Here is an 18,957-nt window from a genome sequence, read left to right as displayed (position 1 = left end):
GACCAGGGCTCGAACCCGTGTCCCCTGCATTGGCAGGCGGATTCTTAACCACTGCGCCACCAGGGAAGTCCCTGTAGATCCATTTTAACAAACTGAGAAAACAAGCCAAGTAAGAAATGAAGCAACTCTGTGACATGATTGATGATTGTTACTTACTCGTGCACAATTTCTCTCCCTTTAGAGATCCCAAGATTTCTCGCCTGCTGCTTGACGCTCAATATCCAGTTGTTGCTGTCGACAGCTACATGCCTGTGATTGATGTGTTCTCAGGCCACCAAAATGGGAGTCTTCGAGTCTTTTTAGCTATGGGTTCTTCAGATCAGATAATAGCACTGCAAAGATTAAAGAATGAAGAAGGAACACTTCCTCCCTTCAACCCCAGGCCAGCCCATTTCCTGGACCAGCCATCTGTAGCATCTGTTGCTATGGTAGTGACTAAACACTTGATTGTTTACAAAAAACATAATCTTATTTTAAGGCTTAAAAGGTGATGTTTTGATAACATGCATATGCTGTGAAATGATTATCACAATCAAGCTAATTAACATATCCATCATTTTATCTAGTTACCTTTTGTGTGTGTTTGGTGAGGACACTTAAGATCTACTCTCTTAGCAAATTTCAAGCACCGTAATCTCATTTTATGTTGCGTGTTTTAATGAAACCATTGCCCCAAATTCTTATTTCAATAGTGAAAGGCTCAACAAAAGAACATACTTGCACTTCAATGCTTGCTGTAGCTCAAAAGAATCATTGGTATTTTTCTTTCTTGGTTTAAATGGATACCTGTGTCCCTCTGAGCTCCTTGAATTTATAAAGAAAATGTAATTGGACAACCAGATCTTAATCCTCTAATTTACTAACTTAATTGCCTTTTTAAAAAAATTGAAGTGAACATAAATCTGCTCTAAAAAAATAGTCTCAGTGAAAAAAAAAGAAAAGGTAATCTGGGGGAAAAAATGGGGATGGAGATGAAGAGTGATCCCAAATGTAAACCAGCAAAATATTCTGTTTCTTGACCAAATCCATGTTGGAAAGTTAAAGTGAAGTTCCTTGCTTTTCTACTAATAACTTAAAAGTTATTTGTTCTGTACAGTGCTGTTCAGTTGAGAAAGCACATTGACACACTTTATCATGTTTATTCCCCTAACAACTACATGAGGTAGGTCATTGTCATTCTCTTTTTTAGGTGATGAAACAGAATCAAAGAGGTTATGTTACTCGTCCAAGGTCACACAGCTGAGAATGGGAGAATTGGTGTTCAGACACAGGTCTTCTGACTCTTTAAGTCCACTGTATCATGTCCTCCTCTATCTTACATTTGATGTCTTTATTAGTATAGCCAAGTCTCAGTGTCCACACCATTTAAGTATGTTATGTTTTTTAATCTGAATGACAAATTTAATGTCTCTAGCAGAGAAAGAACTATTAAGAAAATACCTATTAGTAGGTTATTGGTTTTGTTTTTGTTTTGTTTTTTTTTTGGTTATTTATTTGTTATGAACTCTAAACTTTTTCTATTATATATTTATCATATTAGTAGTAGAAGTGCCTTCAGTAACAGTGTATTCACTACCTCCCCATTAATAAACAGTTTCAGTGTTATTCCTAACTTCATTAGAAATAATAATTAAGGACTTCCCTGGTGGTCCAGTGGTTAAGACTCCACGCTCCCAATGCAGGGGGCACGGGTTTGATCCCTGGTCAGGGAAGATCCACATGCCATGTGGCATGGCCAAAAAAATAATAATAATAATAAAGTAAATGAAAACTTGTTTCAAATATGTGTTCTTTATCCTATTAAGGAAATAGCCTTCTGTTTTTAGTGTACGAAGAATCAGGAACATCTGATTAAATTTTATCAAATGCCTTTTTAGCCGTATTGAGATAGTCACTTTTTTTCCTTCCTCTATTAGTGCACTCTCTTACATTTATGGATTTCCTAATATTGACCCAGTCTCACAGCCTAGAGTAAGTCCTGCCTGATCTGATTACAGTGAACAGTTGTGAGATTTATACACAATGAAAATTAAGTATCTGTTTTAGTATCAGCCAATTATGCTTATTTCTTCATCTATTCTCAGACTTCATAGAGAAGCATGAATACGCTATACAAATTACTCTTTAAAGCTCCCCAGTATCTCTGTTTCATTTAATAGGCAGGGGACCAAGGAAATGGATTGATGGAGCACCACTTTGAACTCCTTATAGACAAGATTAAAGGGCTCGCCCCTCTTCAGGCAACAGTCTGGGGAGAAGCAGATTGTTACGTCCAGTACTACTTTCCAGTTCAAGACTCGCAACCCAGTGTGCTGAAAGGACCTGAGTTCCTTGAAAATGGTAGGTTTGGGAGATTAGGCTTTCTCATTCTTGTGTGGCTCTTTTATTGAGTATGCTTAGGGATTTTTTTTCCTGAGTCAGTTTTATGTTCCTCAGTATTTCCAGCCTTACCTGGGCAGTACAGGAGATAGCCTGAGTTTTTACTTTTCTTAAATTGTTTTTTAATTTTATTTTGATTTGATTTCAAATTTATGGAAAAGTTACAAAAATAGTACAAAGAACTTCTGTATACCCTTTACCTAGGTCCGTCAGTTATTTACATTTTGTCTCATTTTATATCATTTACATGCCTACTCACTCTTATCATCTATTAACAGACAGTTGATTCTCATTATCCACTGTAGTTATATTCTATAAAGTCTTCAAGAGCACTGAATTAAGAGAATACCAAACCATTGCTCCTGGGGAAAATATGTACATATACATATCTCACATAGATCATAATCTTAAATCCTAAAACAATTCATCCTCATAGATTCTATTTTCTTTATTTTACAGAAGAGAAAACAAGGTTCAGAGTGTTAGTGACTGAGGCCTCCCCACTAACAAGTGCCAAGGTTGGCATTCAAACCCTGTCCAACCGGCCCCAGAGCCAGAGCCCCTGCACTACATTGCACTGTCCCTTGCCATCTGATCCTCTGGCCATCTCTGAGAGCTAAAACAAGAAGACAGAGTGTCACCTTGTTTGATCTCAGCTGGGAATGAGCAAGTTGGGTGACTCAAATTTTCTGCTATTCTGAGCATGTCCTTGAATAACCGTGAAAGTGCTGCCAGTATTGGTTTTGAGGTTCAAATAATGGACTTGTATCCAGGATATATTGATATAAAGAACTCTTATAAATCAGTAATGAAAAGACAACCCAATTTAAAAATGGGCAAAGGATCTGAATGGACACTTCTCTAAAGATATACAAATGGTCAATAAGTACATGAAAAGATGCTTAACATCATTGGTCATTTGGGGGATAAAGATCAAAACCACCACAAGATACCACTTCACACTCACTCAGATGGCTATAATTTTTTTAAAAACAGACTAATAAGTGTTGGTAAGGAAGTGAAGAAGTTGGAACTCTTACACGTTGTCTACCAACAAAGGAATCTCTTCTGTATTACCATGGCATCTCGGGACCAGAGCTGCTAGGGAAATGGACCTTGGTAGGAGTAATACAGTCAGAAGATACAGATTCCGGTTCCAGGTCTGTGACCTACTAGCTCTAAGACCTTTGGGTTGACATGTAACATCAAGGTATCATATCCTCATCTGTGTAGTAGGAGAAACAATACCTGCTTTGTTTTCTTTACAGGAGTATTCTGAGGATAAAATTGAACAATACTGGATATTAACATACTGTAAAACTACGTATAAAACACTTCTTTTATTTATTTATTTATTTATTTATTTAGGCTGTGTCCGGTCTTAGATGCGGCTTGCGGGATCTTTTGTTGCAGTATGTGGGCTTCTCTCTAGTTGTGGTCTGCAGGTTCCAGGGCGTGCAGGCTCTGTAGTTGCAGCACGCGGGCTCTCTAGTTGTGGTGCGTGGGCTCAATAGTTGGCAGTGTGCGGGCTTAGTTGCCCCACGGCATGTGGGATCTTAGTTCCCCAACCAGGGATCGAACCCACGTCCTCTGCGTTGGAAGGCGGATTCTTAACCACTGGACCACCAGGGAAGTCCTTGTAAAACACTAAATGATGTGTTGGATTATTCTGAACTGCTTTTCTTTTCCAAAGGATTCACTCTGAAGGCTTTCAGATCTGCAACCACACTCTGCGTTCCAGACCCCATCTTTAATAGTGAGCACCGTCACTCTCTCCTGTTGCCAGCTGAAATTCCAGTGCAAAGGCTCCTACTCGGTGCCTTCTCTGCACACGGGCTTGTACCTGGAGGTGGAGTCCAGTTTGAAATCTGGTGCAGGTACAGTGTGGAGAACCCATGCCTGTGCCTAGGAAGGAAGTGCACAGTCACAGAGCATCCTTCCCTTAATTAGCCCAGGTTGAATTATAAGCAAGCAAAGAGCCCCCTTCTGCCCTGTTTAATATTATTTAGGTTTGATAATGACTCTTGTCCAGATTTTACTGAAATCTGTTCAGTTATTAGGCTCTTGGGAGCAGTTGTATCTCATACTTCTAATCATTACTTACATTTGGAAGAGAAGTTTTAGTTTTATCTCCTACTGTCACTTAAATGTATCAGTCACCTTTTTTCTGCTTCTCTTTCTGCCTTATATAGTTCAGGCCCTCACTATATCATGCCTAAATTATTGTAATACCCTCTTAACTGGTCTCCCCACTTCTAGAATCGTTTCTTGTAATCCGTTCTTCCCACCACCAGAAGAGTGGCCTTTGTAAAATATAATTCCACTCATGGCACAGACTTCGGCAGATTTCCAGGAAAGATAATGGCATGAATACAGATGTTTAACCTCCCCCTTTGCATCCTCACCCCCAATAAACCAACTAAAATAATTTTAACGTGAGGAGGAAATAGAGTAGGTACTAACAGATCCTCATCGCCCCTTCAGATTTGAGGGACATGGGCCTGAAGCCATAGAAGAGATTGGAACTGCACTACTTAGAACCACTTGTGCTGCAGGATGGATGCTCTCAGGAGTGGCTACTCCCAAAGGGCCAAGCCAGATGCAGATTCCTCAAACAGAAAGCCTGTGAGAAGCTGGGCTTTGTCTTGAACACAGGGTATAATTTATGGGGTTCTTCCTCCAAGTAATGGACAGTAAATCCAGCCAGACACAGCCACAGCTGTATACCAGAAATACAGAACAATCAGGCGCCAAAGATAACTAGATACTGAAAGCTGATCCCTGGGGCAGAGTGAATCATTCATCCACCTTATTCTTTCAACTGACAGCTTGTGCTTTTGTGGCTTACAGGTACTATTATCCTAATGTGAGAGACCAGATGGTCGCCAGAGGAACCTTGCCATTATCGAGGATCTGTGCCACTGTAACCATGCAGCGCCGTGAGGATGTGGGAATGCAGACCTTTAATCTCCCTTTAACCCCCAGGCTTGAGAATAGGAATGAACTAAGGAACCAATCATCAGGTAATTGAAGACTAGTTTATCTTTCCCTAGTATATATAAATATCCATTTTCTCTCTAAATTAGTGATTCTTCACATTTTGTGGTACTTACCCTTTTAAGAATCTGATAAAAACTAGGAGACACCTTCTCTTAGAAAATGAGTGTAGAATATACACTGCAAATTTTGCATATAATTTTAGAAAATTCATAGTTATGTAGACTCTGTATATAAATGTTGCTTGTCTCATCTCACCTCTAACTTCAGCAAGTATTTGATAAGCCCTCATGGCATAAAACCTAAGTATCATATAGATGTACTCAGAGAATTATTATTCTAAGGCAACATGATGTAGGATTGGAAGAATATAGTCAGCATGAACTGGGAATTCACTGTGAGGGAGGAAGAAGTCAGGATTTAAAGTTAGAAGAGATTAGTTAGAATTTGGAGTTTTGAATTATATCCTAATGGTTCCATCTGGATGACCCACCCTCCAAATACATCATGAATAACTAGAATTAGCCTTCTAAATCAAGTTACTGTTCATTCTTACTGTAGAGTATCTGCCCAAACAAAAGGTTTTATCTTGCTATGATTAAGATTGAGTTGTTCCTCCTGACCCTCACTGATAGCTTGTTCTATTGTTCCTTAAAGCTTTCCCTGAAATGTGATAGGAGAATTTTTATAAAAAGATGGCATGTGAAGATGTTTATGGTGGTGGTAGTAGGAGGGTGACAGAAATATATGAGTGCAAAAACCTTTTAAAGGTTTAAAAAAGAAGAAAGGTTAGAGTCCATCTCAATTCTATAAAAATAACTGGGATTACGTTCTGCCTCTGATAGTTAATGTGATTTTGGCAAGCAGTTGAATCTCTGAGCCATAGTTCCTTGGATATAAAGTGAAAATAGTGACGTCTGTTCTGCTTTATTAATCCTAAAGTACAATAATATAATGTGATTCTGACCACAGATTGTTTCACTGCTAAGGCCCCATATTGTTCATTAGGGTTATAGTGTTTATCCTCTCTCTTCCTTCCTGACTAGACTTGGGGTTTGGTAGAACAGAGATTATTCCAACCAACCTTCTTTTCATTTTTCCTTTTGCCCTCATTCTTTAGGTTTACTGGATGTGGGCCTAAGGTACAGGTGTACTCCAAGGACAGCGGAGGGAGTTATTGCAGCCCGAGCCGTCTGCATCTCAGTCCAGATTATCAGAGCCTGTGGTTTGCAAGCAGCAGCCAAGTAAGTTCACCTTAGAAAAGCAGTTCTCAAAGCAAACCTTTCTCCACTGCAGTCCACATGATATGTGATGCCCAAATAACGTAAAACTTTCTTGCGTACAATTTCCAGTTTATTAAACACAACTCTACTCTTTTTCTCTTAAGAAAGCATATAGGAATATAAGTGAATAAATCACTTGCAAATTTTGCTGTTTTAACTGTTATTAGCAATTTAGTTCCTTGACCTTGTCCAGCGATTTTATCCTCTACCCTACTTACCCTCTTATTCCCAAGGTCAGACCCTATGCCCACCAACCATGCCAGGACCAATCACCACTACACCTCCTCTATAGTCTCTCATGTTCAATCTCTGAGTACCACCTCCTATTTTTCTAGCTTATTCCCCTTTAGTCTGTTCTCAGTACAGAAGCCAGTGATCTTATGGAAACTTAAATCAGGTCTTGACACACATCTACTTAAAACCCACCAATGCCTTTCCATCTCATTCAGAGTAAAAGCCAGAGTCTTTAAAATGGCTGTAAGACCCCACATGATCTGACCCCGTTATCTTTATGACCTCCTCTCTTCCTGGTAGTTGCTGCTCTACTCACTCCATTCCAGGCACTGGCTTTCTTATTACTTCTGAACACACCACGCTCTTTTTCCCCTCAAGGCCTTTGTCTTGCTCTTTTCTCTGCCCGAAACACTGTTTCTATATATAAACAGCATGGCCCTCTCTTCCCTCCTTCAGGTCTTCACTCATTCTTCTCTCTAATTTGGATGTTCTTCCTCCTTTTGTCCTCTAAACAAGCTTCTGTTTTCTTCAAGACTTTGCAGCCTTCCTCTGTCTCTCCTACATGTAGATAGAATCGGTGCTTTGTCCTTTGTCTAGTAGCACCTTGGTTGCAGCACATATCACTCTGTTTCAAATATTTGCATACATGAGTTTTCCTCACCTAGGCTGTGAGTTCCTGTAGACACAGACACTGCCTGAACTCCTCTCTGTCCCCGCCACCACATAGCATAGTTCTAGCACGTATCAGGTGCCCAGTAAGGAGAACTAGATCATGATCCTGAGGCAGGCTAGCTCACTTTGGACATGAATTCAAGAAAGAGGCAAGTGCTCCTTAACTTTTTTTTTTTTTTTTTAAATCACATCTTTATTCTCAGAAACTTCTTTTTTTTTTTTTTTTTAAGACTTTATTTATTTATTTATTTATTTATGGCTGTGTTGGGTCTTCGTTTATGTGCGAGGGCTTTCTCTAGTTGTGGCAAGCGGGGGCCACTCTTCATCGCGGTGCGCGGGCCTCTCACTGTCGCGGCCTCTCTTGTTGCGGAGCACAGGCTCCAGACGCGCAGGCTCAGTAATTGTGGCTCACGGGCCCAGTTGCTCCGCGGCATGTGGGATCTTCCCAGACCAGGGCTCGAACCGGTGTCCCCTGCATTGGCAGGCAGACTCTCACCCACTGCGCCACCAGGGAAGCCCTTAACTTTTTCCCTTGTTACAACTTAGGGTCAGATTATTTACCTTTAACTTCATAGTCGCTAAATAACTAATGGGATTACTTCCATGTGAGATCTGACACTGAAGTAGCTGGTAAAATGTTCAGTCTAATTAATATTTTTCCTCACTAAATTCTCCAAATAGACTTTTCCAATAATTGCTTGAGAACATCTTAGTGTTAGTGAGATGCCAGGGCAGTTTTTTAATCATGTTTTCTCATATATTGAAACTCTTGATGGTTTCTCATTGTCAGTAGCAGTGGTCTCCTAATTTTAATTTTACATTCCTATTAATAAAAAAATAAAAATTTAGCATACTCTCTAAATATGTGTATACTTATTCATGTATAAGTCATCTTCATGTACTACTACACTAATATATACACTATAAAATATACCAGAGGGTAGTAAAACTTTAATATATGAGATAACAACTCTAAAAGTTTTAATAATTTTTTTCCTATGCCCAAATAGTTTACCCTGTGAACCCCCTAGATTGTACTCACTCCACTTTAGGGTAGTGGTCCACAGGATAAGGTCCAACCTGCTTGCTCAACGTGGCATTCAAGACCCTTCAAAATATCTTAATCTGAGTCTTGAAAGAAGAGTAGGAGTTAATCATAATGCCCAAGAGAGCTGAAGATTATTCTGGTCAAAGAGAAGAACATGTGCAAAGGCCATGGAGGCATGAAACTTGTGTATAATGGAGTACCTGTTGTGGGTAAGACCCAGCCCGGGTCAGAATTCTTAAACATGGTGTTAAATTAACTACTGTTTAATTGACAGAGAAGGACTTGGAATTTCGATACTCAGTAGACCTCAGAGAGACTGAGTAATAGATAAGAAACTCAGTTGCTTTTCTCTCTGGGAACTCACAGGGAAAGTCAGATTAGATGGCAGGCACTTTTTTGTAAGTCCCGCATTTGGTCTGTGTTGCGCTTTCAAGAAAAAAGGGCAAGAAGCCAGACCAATACAATGGAGTGTCCTTGTAGTATCACTCTAGTAGGCAGATGACTATTGTCTCCCTCATATACACATACACTGTGATATCGAGATTACTAAGAAAACACATAGTGGCATTGCCAAAAACCTAAATAGGAAACACATGGCTGGTTAGTGTTCTTGGTGGCCTTGTGGAAATGGTGATGTTTTCTAGGCAGTCAAGCTGATTTCTGATATTACCTCCTTCTCCCCTACAGGGCTTTGGCTGAGCAGGAACCTGCTCTGCAGTTTAGTGCCACAGTCGGGGTCAATGCCTTTGTCACCACTCATCTGTCCTTCCTGCCCAAGGGAGAACAGCGCCAAACCCGCCCTGTGGCCTGTTCCTTCTGCCCTGAGTTCTCCCATCACAGTGAATTCTCATGTAACTTGGTAACTCAGCACTGCAGTGGAGAAGCCTGTTTCCTGGCAGAGTTGTTGGAGTTTGCAGAAGTTACTTTTGCTATTTATCATGAAGATACCAAGTCAGGTGAGCACCAAATGACTCACAATCAAAATTAAAAAGGGCTCTGTTTTGAATGGTATAGCACTTCCTAGGAGATACATGCTGAAGTGTTTAGGGGTGAGGAGTCATATTCTCTGCAACTTACTTCTGAAGGGTATAGCAAAAATATGTAGAATATGTATTGAGTGTGTTTGAGAGAATGTAGAGAGAGGTAAAGCAAATGTGTCAAGATGTTAGTGGGTGAATCTAGGTGAAGGGTATATAGGAGTTCATTGTAGTATTCTTTTAACTTTTCTGTATACCTGAATTTTTCAAAATTTAAGTGTGTGCATACACATACTTAATGATTTAATTAAAATGATTTAGAGGGCATTCAAGTTTTGACTGGAGCAAGATGATCTCTAATGCATCTTCCAACACTGAAATTCACTGAGTGTAAGTGGAGGATTATATGGCTATATTGTAATACAAGCCCTTTGGTCAGTAGACCACCAAGTAATTTCTCTTTCTTTGTTTGATTTAACAGCCAGTGATATAACCAGTATCCACTCATTCAAAGATTATCTGCTTGGAGTAGTAAAGATTCCAACAAAAGATCTGCTGATCAAGAGATCTGGTAGGGATCCTGGATTATCACTTTCTCATCCTACCCTTTCCCACTCACTTCCCTGCAAGAGATCATCTTGTCTGGCTCTCTTGCAAGATATGCAAAAAAAAAAAAAAAAAAAAAACCTCTTAACACATGCTTCTGAATTCTCCCAAATACCTCAGAGGTTTTCTCAAAAACATTTTAAGTCCTTTCCTAATCATTTCAAAGGCCTTCTAATAAAGCAAAGAAGCTCAAAACATTGTACTGTCATCTTACTCCAGGAAAGATAATGATGGTGATACTACTTATAATAAATATGGCAATACCCATTGCATTATATAGCACTTTGTAAAATATTTTCTCAGATCTTATTTGAGCCTCATGGTAACTCTTACTGATGGGGATACAGGATTATCTTCATTTGACAGATGAGAAAACTTAGGCTTACAGAGGTTAAGTGATTTGTCAACCACACAGCCAGGTAGTAGAGTACTAGAAATCAAATCCAGATTTGCCTATTCTTTTTCACTATACTCTCCTCTCTCACTGAAGAAGGAATAAGGGTATGAGGTAAAGACACAAAAGAAGGCACAACCACCAGGGCAGTAGTCTGGAAATATTGGTCCCGTCCTACATTTTACTAGCTCAGTGACCTTGACAGAGTGACCTTGACCTCTCTGAGCCCCACTTACCTTATGGATGGAGACTGTTAATGCTGACCAGTCTACGAGGTAGGAATCAATGAAATAGGATATATAAAGTACCTGACACATAGTAGGCACTCAGTAAATGTTAGTTTTCCTTCTCTTGCCCATCTTCCTCCCTAGCATTGTATAATCTAGTTTCCACAATTTTATCACGTCTCCCAATTTTTTTTTTTTGATGGTTCATAAATATTTATTAAAATTCAAAGTTGGAGAACTCCCTGGTGGTCCAGTGGTTAGGGCTCTGCGCTTCCACTGCAGGGGGCACAGGTTCAATCCCTGGTGGGGGAACTAAGATCCTACATGCTGTGCAGCATGGCCAATAAATAAAATAGGCTTTAAAAAAAATTGAAAGTTGTTTCCTCTCCTATCCCATGAGCATCCATCCAGCTGCCTGTCAACTGTTAAGATGCATGACTGCTGTCATAAATGCCCTTGAAATCTTCAGGGTAACACATTTGCCTTTGCTTAAACTTCTTGCTCCCTGCGTTGTAGCCAGTACCTCTCTTGACACCTTAATATAAAAGATCTCCAAAATTTGCACCCCAAGCAAGCCATCCATGGATAAAAACGTGTACCCAGGATCAAAAAGTTGGCCCGGACAGGTCAAGGATTCAAGTCCACCCCTTCAACTTTCAGCTTAGTGCCTACATAGTGCTTAACTTCCTGCATAGTGCCTGTTTGCCCATGGATACAGCATTAAGCTTGTGCTTTAAGACCCCAGCAGCGGTTCTCATCCCTTTGGTACACAACTGTCCACCAGAAGCCATCTAAAGCCACATTGCATTCATGCCTGGCACCCATGCCTGGCACCATTCTGAGAGCCGCCTCATACCTTCTAAAGACCACGTCTCCCAAATTTAATTGTGAATTGAAGTTTGAGCAATACTCAATAAACAGGTACTATGTGCCTGCCAGAGAGAAGTCTCTACAACTTGATATAGGGTTCAAATCTCACTTCTGTCACTAACTGTTTGTGATCTAGAACAAGTCATTTCATCTCTCAGATCCGTAGTTTCCTCATCTCTAAAAATGGAAATAATAAGATCTTTGCAAGATTATCGAAGCATTCAATGAAATTATACACATGAAAGATCTTTGCACAGGACTGGGCACATAGGACACCTCAGTCTCCTTCCTTCTGAAACTCACTACAGAGTTTGTCAGAGAATAGGCACCATCTGAGAAATCCCACCTTCACAAATTAAATTTAACCCCTTGGAAATAAACCTTTTAGACAGTTTGGAATGTATCATTTGTCTTTATATTCAGTTATTCTACATTGAACATTCTATTTTGTTTCTTCCTGCCAGTAATCTCAATTACAGAATCACAGACCAAGAGGAATGATCTAATCCACTTACATGCTGAAGTGGTGTGAAATTTTTTATGTATTTGTATTTGTACATTTTTCTGGAGATAACTTTCATTAGAGCCAAAGGGGTCTGTGACCAAATAATGTTAAGAAGCACTAGGTTGTGAGGAAATTAATACCCAAGTGATGAGAAATTACTAAAGCCAAAGCCATAGGTTCTTAGACCGACCAAGTCAAATGGAGTCATAGAGATCAACCTCCTCATTTCAGTGTCCTCATTTTATAAACGAAAACTTGGAAGGCCCAAAAAAATTAAATGCCTTTTCCAAAAATCATAACACCTTAAGTGGCCTTTGGCAAATTAATAAGTCTGAATCTTCCCATCTATAATTTTAATTAATACAAAACCTTTCTCAGAAAATTGCTGTGAATATTATACCAATCCACAATCTGTTTTATGTAATTATGAAATCCAAAAAGCTCAGAAAGTCAAAAGTTTTTTATTAACTCATTAAGCAGCCAAACCTGACCTCAACTGACATGAGACTATTTAGTCTTTATTTTCTGACTTAGGCCACTGCCTGATTATATAGCTTTATTGGAACACATTGTACCCATTCATTTACATATTTTCTGTGTCCACTTTCTCACTACAACAACATAGCTGAATAGTTGCAACAGAGACCATATGGCCCAAAAGCCTAAAATATTTACTCTCTGGCCTTTTACAGAATAAGTTTACCAACCCCTGACCTATGTGACCACTGACTAGTACCTAATATTCAGTTTATGTACCAGTATCTTTCTAAAATCTGAAAATTTTTAAATTCAGAAACAAATCTGACCCTAAGGGTTTTAGATAAGATATTGTGAACCTATAATAGGTGGTGTGTAGACTTTGAAGCCAGCTAGGCCTGGGTTCAAATCCTGGCTCTACTTCCTGGTAGCTATAACGACTTGGGCAGGTCTCTTCCATTTCCTCATCTGCAAAATAGGGCTTATTATCCCATTTAATCCTCAGAACTTCACAGGGTTATTAAGAGAATTAAATGAAGTAATATATATAAAGCATAAGAGAATTTCTGACACATAATAGATGCTCAGTAACAAGTAGCTAATATTTTAAATTGTTATTTTGAAATCTAGTGCCTGGTCCTTGGTATGTGTTCATTAAGTGGCAATTCCCTTGGTGAAAGACCGGGGGCTAGACCCCAGATCTCCTGATCTTGTCCCATGCTTTCTCCATTGTACTCATAGTACCATAATAATATTTCACATTTTTTATTTTCTTTCAAAGCTCTTCCAAAATCATTATCTCATTTGACAATTATAATAAGGTTGTCTGGTAGGCAAGATCAGCACTATTTTTCCCATTTGTCAGGTAAGGAAATAGGGCTGAGAGAAATTAATGGCTTACCCAGACTGAACCACTGGTTTTGGTCTGAGCCAAGAAGAAAATGCAGGTCTTCCAGCTCCTAGCCTTTGTTCTTCAACGTGATCTCATTGTCTTTCAGTGGTCAGATGAAACAAACTTCAGTGCACTGTGGATATATGTTTTCTCTTCTGTCTTGGGCCAGGGTGATAGTGGCTGCGGGGTGGAAAGTGGCTAAGTCTTTTTACTTTTAAAACAATAATTGAAAAATCTTCCTTTTCTTTCATAAGGGATCACAGGATGGTATCCTATCATTTTACCAGAAGAGGGGGCCCTGCCTCACGGCTTGGAGCTCATGCAGAAGATTGTGGGTGGTCTGGAGCTTTCCATTTCCTTCACCCATCCTGGAGACAGAGAGCGGGTGTTGGAAGCTGCTGAGCTATTGGGCTGGAGCTTTGAGAATAATCTGAAGGATTTTGTCAAGGTGGATGAAGAGGAGCCAGCCACTGTTACCATCTCCACCCCGAGGCTCTGGCTGCCCATCCATTGCGTGCTGCTTGCTGGCCAGAAGCACATTCATAAGAATACATATTGCTACCTCCGCTACAAGCTGTACGATCATGAAGGCTTTTGGACCCCTCTCAAGAAGCCTAAGGAATCTACAAACAAAAAGCAGGTCATGGTCACTTTCAAGGCATCCAAAAGAGCAGAAGTCACTAGGAGCCCATCACTGCTTTGGTACTTCAGAGAGGAGAGGTTAGAGATCCAGGTGTGGCGGGCTTATGGCAATGACAGTGTGGAGAGGCCCCATCAGACAGACAGCTGGATTGGCTCAGCCTATGTGGACCTGGCCAGACTTGGGGAGAGGTCAGCAAGGACACTAACTGTCAGTGGTAAGTGAGGAACCAGCCTTAGCACTTGTGGTTTGAGCACCTGCTGCTCCATGACAAGCACTGTGTGAGACACCCTCTCAGACATTTTTTTATTTGATCCTCCCAGCAATCCTGTGAGGTAGGTATCAAACCTGTTTTTCAGTCATGAAAATGGAGGCTCAGGTAGGTTGGGTAACTGCCCAGGGTCACATGCTAGTAAGTGTTGTTTCCATTGTTGCATGTTGAAAGATTAATAGTAATTTAGTAATGCTTTTTAAAACTACAGAGATTTCAGAAGGAGGTTCGCTGGATGCTTTAAGAAGGGCATTATCTAGTGACAGTGTACCTTAGTGGAGTCTAAGGTATACTGTCTGAGATCTAAGAACTGGTGCTGAACTTTGTAGCCTTAGACTACATCCAAATTCATAAGGTTGTTGCACCTAACATAGTGTCTAGAACATTGTAAGCCCTCAGTTAATACATGTAAAATAAAAATGAGTGAATTTAGGAGACTACCTTTAACCACCTGTATAAGAGCCTATATTATAATCTAGAATGTTGGTTTTTAAATACACTGAAAAGCATACCTGCTAATGAGATTAAGATATCCTCTCTCTCTGGTCAGCACATCTTGGAATCATAAAATCTACGTGGTAATAAACTGGTTTGAAAGGAGAAAGGTAACATTTTGCAAGTGGCACTATGGGTGCTTTTCTTTCAAACATTTGTTCAGTATTTGCTACATGTACTTGGCCCTGGGAATTCAAAGATGAGTCAGAAATAGTTAATGAGCTTATAGTCTAATGGGAGAGTGGAGTAGTAAATAAACAATTACAGCGAAGTATGAGAACTATGAAAAAGGTATTCTCAGTGGCACTATGGGAGCACAGGGACACAACATCTCTTTGGTTCAAGGACAGCATCTCAGTGGAAGTGATGATGTGTGACCTGAGTTACAGAGGATTTAGGAGTAAGTCACGAAAAGGGGGAAAGAAGGGTTTTCTAAACGGGAACAGCGTGGGTGAAGGCACAGAGGCAGGAAGCAGTTTGATACGTTTTGGGCGCCATAAGTAATTTGGTACTGGTGGGTCACAGGATATATAGTTTGGGAAATGATGGGAGATGAAGCTAGACAGCTGGGCAGGAGTACTATGTTGAAGGCCTCTTCTAAGCAGGAGAGTTTGGACTTTTTTGTGAGAGCTATGGAAAGCTATTTTAATGGCTTCTGAAGAGAAGAGTGACACAGCTTTGCTTTCTAGATAAATAAGGCTGGCAACTATAGTACAGATTGAATTGGAGACGGCCAGACTAGACTCTTTACAAACGTCATATTTATTCATCTTGACGTTCCTGTAAGGTTAGTTATTTCCCCCACTATACGGTTGAAGAAACTGAGTCACAACCCTATTTTAGCTCTGTTAGCCTTGTGCTCTGACCCTGTTGTTGAGCGGGTGACCCAAACTAAAGAAGGAGAACTGAGAATCTGGGTGATCATCCCGGATTCTCTGGTTCTCTCTGGACCCAGCAGGTATAATTCTGGCTCTGTTGAGCGCCTCATCAAATGCCGTGTGCCCTATTTTATCTGGGCTGGCCTAGAGTCACTTCAAAGAGACTACAGAAAAAGTCCTCGAAGTGTGCAAGGCTCACTTGAACTAAAGTTCTTAAAGACAGGCTTTTAACTTCGCTCTGGTGGAACAAGTAGGTTTAGGAAACTGAATATAGATTTAGGGATCAGAACTCAAACACAAATACCTCTTTTTATTGAGGGATACCAAAGGCAGTATTCAACTTTTCAGATTGTCCATTCCCTCATACTTTTCCACTCCCACCAGCTTTTTATCCTCTTGCCTTGAAATCAGACCTCTCACTACTTTCCATTGTTGCAGATAGTGATGGGCGGCGGGGGTGGGGGTGGGCAGTAAAAACTCTCACAGTGTGTGTTAACTTTACAGTTTCTTTGCAAATTGGTATATTAGGGCCTGTAGCCCTGCCAAAGGAGAGAGGGCCACAAGCACCCTCAGAGAGCATCTCCAGGTTTAGAGAGTGTCCCTGCTTGCCTAGGCTTATCCTCCTTCATCCTCTTGCAGGTGTGTATCCTCTATTTGGACGAAATGCTTCCAACCTCTCAGGAGCTGCCTTGAGAGTTCATGTGGTTCTCTCCTCTCTTTCTTCACACCCTGGGCCCACTAAGGAGCTGGACTCCATGGACTGCAGCAGCCACAGTGAGTCTGAGCAGCTCCCCAGAGGAAATGATGAGCTCCAGCTCTCTCCACCACATGACCACCAGAAGTCTCCTGCCTCCACCCAGGTCCCCTGCAGCAGCACCACAGCTGAAGTCTGCCTGGCCCAGGAGGGCCCTACTGCATTGGATGGAACTTTTGCAGTCAGTATCCTGGTAGAAAGAGCAATGCACTTGAGCTTGAAAGGTATGTTCTGCTCACTTATCCATAAACAGGTATCTGACTCCACAGGCTATGGTCCTGTCTTCACAAATCTTTCTAATCATGACAGGGTCTGGAAGAATTGTTAATCATCTTAATCATAATTATATTTCTCAAGCCTAAACGTTTAAGCCAAGTGAAAGCCTTTCTGAGGCCCTAAGTGGGCCTTGTCAGTTATCCTAATTTTGCATATCATAAATTCCCCAGTCCAGAAACCTGAGTATCAACTTAGATACTTCTCTTTTCCTTCTCCACCATCAAATCATCAGATCCATTAAAATTGTTGTATCTCTTAAATTTCTCTTAGATCTCTACCTTCTTCTCCATTCCTTCCAACTCAGGCCCTCTTCATTATGTACCTAGGGCCAAGGGTTCTTAGCATTGGATCCATAAGCCCACAGGGATCCAAGGATTAAAGTCAGGGTAGGTGAACTTGGATAGGAAAATAATTACATCTTTATTTTTATTAATCTCTAACTAAAATTGAACATTTCCTCCAGTTGTGAGTGTAAGCAATAGACCCTAGTAATATTAACAGTACCTGTGATGTTGTCAACAATAGAAATCACAGGTATTTTCATATCACATTTTAGTTACTGCAGATATCTTGGAATATCATTCATACCTGTCATTACTTCAAAATTACAGTAGTTATTAAACCTACAGTTAGATCTTGTTATGCATTAATAAAACTATAGTGATTACTATGTCACTGTTTTTTAATGTTTTGATAACTTATGCCAATATAATTTCATTTCTTTGTAATCTTATGTATTTTACAATAAGCATTAAAAAAAAGAATATATATATATATTAGAAGAGGCCCATAGACTTCACCAGACAGCCAAAGTAATCCATGGCAAAAGGAACCCCTGCCTTACTTTTTATTCAGCCTTGTAATCTCTCCTAAAATTTTCCCTTTTGCCATCACCCTTCTCTTTCACCTGCTTAATTCCCACTCCTCTCTCAAGACTCAGCTCAAACATCACCATTTACCAGAGTTTCTCTGACATAAAGGCTGCCTCCTGTTTGCTCTCCTAGCACTTTTGCCCTTTTTATCATAGCATATATCACATGTACTAACATTGTTTGCATGATTTTCTTCTCCACTAGGTAGGGGCTGTTTAAGAGCAAAGACCTTATCTCATTCATTTATTCATTCATTATTCATTCATTCAGCAACAAAACTTACGTCGGTCGTATTTGCTCTATGTGAGCACTGTCCATGGTGCTGGGGATAAAGCAATGAACAAAACAGACAAAATAGTGCCCTTGTGGAGCTTACATTCTAGTAGGAATGTATTCAGCCCTGTATTTCCAATAAGTTGTGTGTGTTTGTGACTTTGAGCAAGTTACTGTCTCTCTGTGTCTTGAATTTCTCATCTGTAAACGGCTGTGATTAACAGTTCTGAGATGTATGATGGTTCTGAGAGCCAGAAAACCATAGCTTTATGAGTCCAGAAGGTTTCAATATACATCTTCTGGTTTGGCCTCCCTACTTGGTTCCTATCAATTCTGTGTTGCCTCAGTTTTTCTGTGTATCCTTATTACTTTGGAACAGAAACAAAATTCATGCTCCTAGTAACTGTTGTCTGTCTTTCATTTCTATTTCTCCATATACACACTACCAACAGACATTACTTCCAGGATTATAAGCTTCTACAAAGACTCTGAGGTTCTCATCCTTCTCATAACCTTTGTGTGTCAGAGACCCTGAAACATTCTATCCCAGGACAAAGTCTTCCCCACATAGTCTTGCTGTGCTGTATTTGAGATACTGAGGTCCATACTGTATGAGTCACAAAGTTGGGAAACAGTTTTTGCTTTTTTACTGCCCTACCAAAGCAGCCCATTTGTGACAAGTCTGATTTGTAAAAACTGAATTTTTTAAAAAGAGAAAAATAATACATGAATGAATTTAAGGAAAGCACAAAAAAAGCTTTGATTTTTTGCAAGAACTGTTTTGGTTTTTTGTTTTTGCATTGAAAATAAAATTTAATGTGCAAAAATTGGTTATATTCCATTTTAGGGGTTGCCCCCATATTGCAAAAAGCAAATATACTTGTAACTTCTCAATTAGACAGAGTTACATTTTTAAAATACAGCTTGACAATTGACA

The 18,957-nt window shown here is 40.0% G+C and overlaps 1 protein-coding gene across 3 annotated transcripts in view; it reads left to right on the top strand.

Moving 5' to 3' along the window:
* The window catches only part of C2CD3 (C2 domain containing 3 centriole elongation regulator), a 135,118-nt gene that overhangs the window by 69,951 nt on the left and 46,210 nt on the right, over positions 1–18,957 (top strand). For all 3 annotated transcript variants that reach the window (XM_057552818.1, XM_007173720.2, XM_057552819.1), the window contains exons 16-24: positions 182–428; positions 2,160–2,340; positions 4,073–4,256; positions 5,230–5,402; positions 6,497–6,620; positions 9,301–9,569; positions 10,072–10,161; positions 13,816–14,418; positions 16,485–16,823. In XM_057552818.1, the coding sequence (XP_057408801.1) occupies positions 182–428; positions 2,160–2,340; positions 4,073–4,256; positions 5,230–5,402; positions 6,497–6,620; positions 9,301–9,569; positions 10,072–10,161; positions 13,816–14,418; positions 16,485–16,823 (2,210 nt within the window). The remainder of the gene's footprint in view (positions 1–181; positions 429–2,159; positions 2,341–4,072; positions 4,257–5,229; positions 5,403–6,496; positions 6,621–9,300; positions 9,570–10,071; positions 10,162–13,815; positions 14,419–16,484; positions 16,824–18,957) is intronic.

Source organism: Balaenoptera acutorostrata, chromosome 9 (assembly GCF_949987535.1).
Source record: "Balaenoptera acutorostrata chromosome 9, mBalAcu1.1, whole genome shotgun sequence".
Lineage (NCBI taxonomy): Eukaryota > Metazoa > Chordata > Mammalia > Artiodactyla > Balaenopteridae > Balaenoptera > Balaenoptera acutorostrata.
Note: the sequence above shows the minus strand (reverse complement) of the source record. Positions and strands in the feature narration are given on the sequence as shown.